At 44.9% G+C, this 1,411-nt stretch overlaps 1 protein-coding gene across 1 annotated transcript; it reads left to right on the plus strand.

Annotated features, from left to right (window-relative positions):
- Window positions 1-768: 768 nt before the first annotated feature.
- PHALS_00428 (uncharacterized protein) lies at window positions 769-1,076 on the plus strand (the record flags this gene model as incomplete). Its single annotated transcript, XM_024716168.1, has 2 exons — window positions 769-825; window positions 888-1,076. The coding sequence occupies 2 exons, from the start codon at window positions 769-771 to the stop codon at window positions 1,074-1,076; spliced, it is 246 nt and encodes an 81-aa protein (XP_024572478.1).
- Window positions 1,077-1,411: the final 335 nt, after the last annotated feature.

Consider the following 1,411-nt stretch of genomic DNA (forward strand, 5'->3'; position numbering starts at 1 on the left):
CGCTGCCACCATTCCGGCACAGACGCCGATTCCTAGAAAGGATGTTCGTCAGAACAACATGGTGGGAGGTACGAAGTACAGTGCACCGACTTAGTAGATGGATATTACCAACTGATCATGAGAGTGAGTGATATTCCGCTGACAGCGGCGAGCACTCCGAGCGACATTCTCTGGGAGTGGCTGGTGATGCCCCAAAGGCTTTCAAATGACCAGCAATGTTTGATAGTCTTGTGTTCCAGTTGATCAGGCCCCACAGGGCGTATGCACAGACATACTTCGGGGCTGCCGCAGCTCTTTGCTTAAAGGAAGTTAAGCCAAGGTCACCGGCTCTACGTTATAACCAAGAAACAGTACGAGTGCTCAAGCTTAGCCGAGGTAAAGGGACGCTTCCGTTTAAATTTAAGACTAAATTTTATTGTTTTAGTTGCGGCAGAGCCGCCTTTATCTAAATCCCTAGGTTTATTCAGTTAAGTAAGTCTAATTAATATAGTAGCACCTAATCAACATAATAAAATCAAATTGATATGCATCACTACCGGCAATTCTGCCACGTAGTAGCTTCTTGTTACGGTGTAGCCACACCATTGTCTGATTACACCACTTGAGTAATCCACACGCACACAGTCATACCATCTTGTGTGACCCGCCATTTCATAAAAGGTTACGTGAAACTCCGTTACACTCTGGGTACGTGTAACCCCGTTACAAATCACCTCAAGCCAAAATGATTGTCATTCACTTCCCGCAATCGATAACGATATTGTATCGATGGAGCGTCTCTGCGCGGATGTGGCTCGCGTCAAATCTTTAGGTACCACTAAAAAGGTTTGGGGAATCAATCATCAATACAATAACATCAAGCACATCTGCAGATCCGCAATGGTCAGGATGGACGCGGCAAGCGGTGGGTATCCAACCGACCATACCCAAAGAATGCTTCAACTAGTAGAGTCCGCGTTTCCATGCGCAATGAGGATTCGCTTAATGGGTGGCCCGAGGACGCAAGGCTAAGATTCTCCGAAGTGCGAGGACTAAACACAATAAGTGATAAATATAGACTAAATAAAACGAGTTGAAATGGTTATCCATTGAACTTACGTAAATCATTGCATGAGGCAGCCCACGTGCTTAAAATCTTTTCTGGTCTTGCACCTTACGACTCCAATATTGTGCTAGTACTCAATCACTGTATTATGTGACGTTATTATATCATGTTAATCCTCCACAGAGCTAGTTTCACTGCCCTTACCTTCACTCAAGTGAGAGGCCTGAGTTATGCTAGGCCGTATTAAGTCTTGACATATCTCAAGCATCGTTCACTCACGTACGACGCGAGACTGTCAGAATAGTAGGTAGTACGTAGAGGCAGTAAAGATAACTACAAATCTGATAATTGTGCATCGTGCGGCAT

The sequence above is a fragment of the Plasmopara halstedii genome (genome assembly GCF_900000015.1).
Source record: "Plasmopara halstedii genome assembly, contig: Scaffold_110, whole genome shotgun sequence".
In the NCBI taxonomy this organism is placed as follows: Eukaryota; Oomycota; class Peronosporomycetes; order Peronosporales; family Peronosporaceae; genus Plasmopara; species Plasmopara halstedii.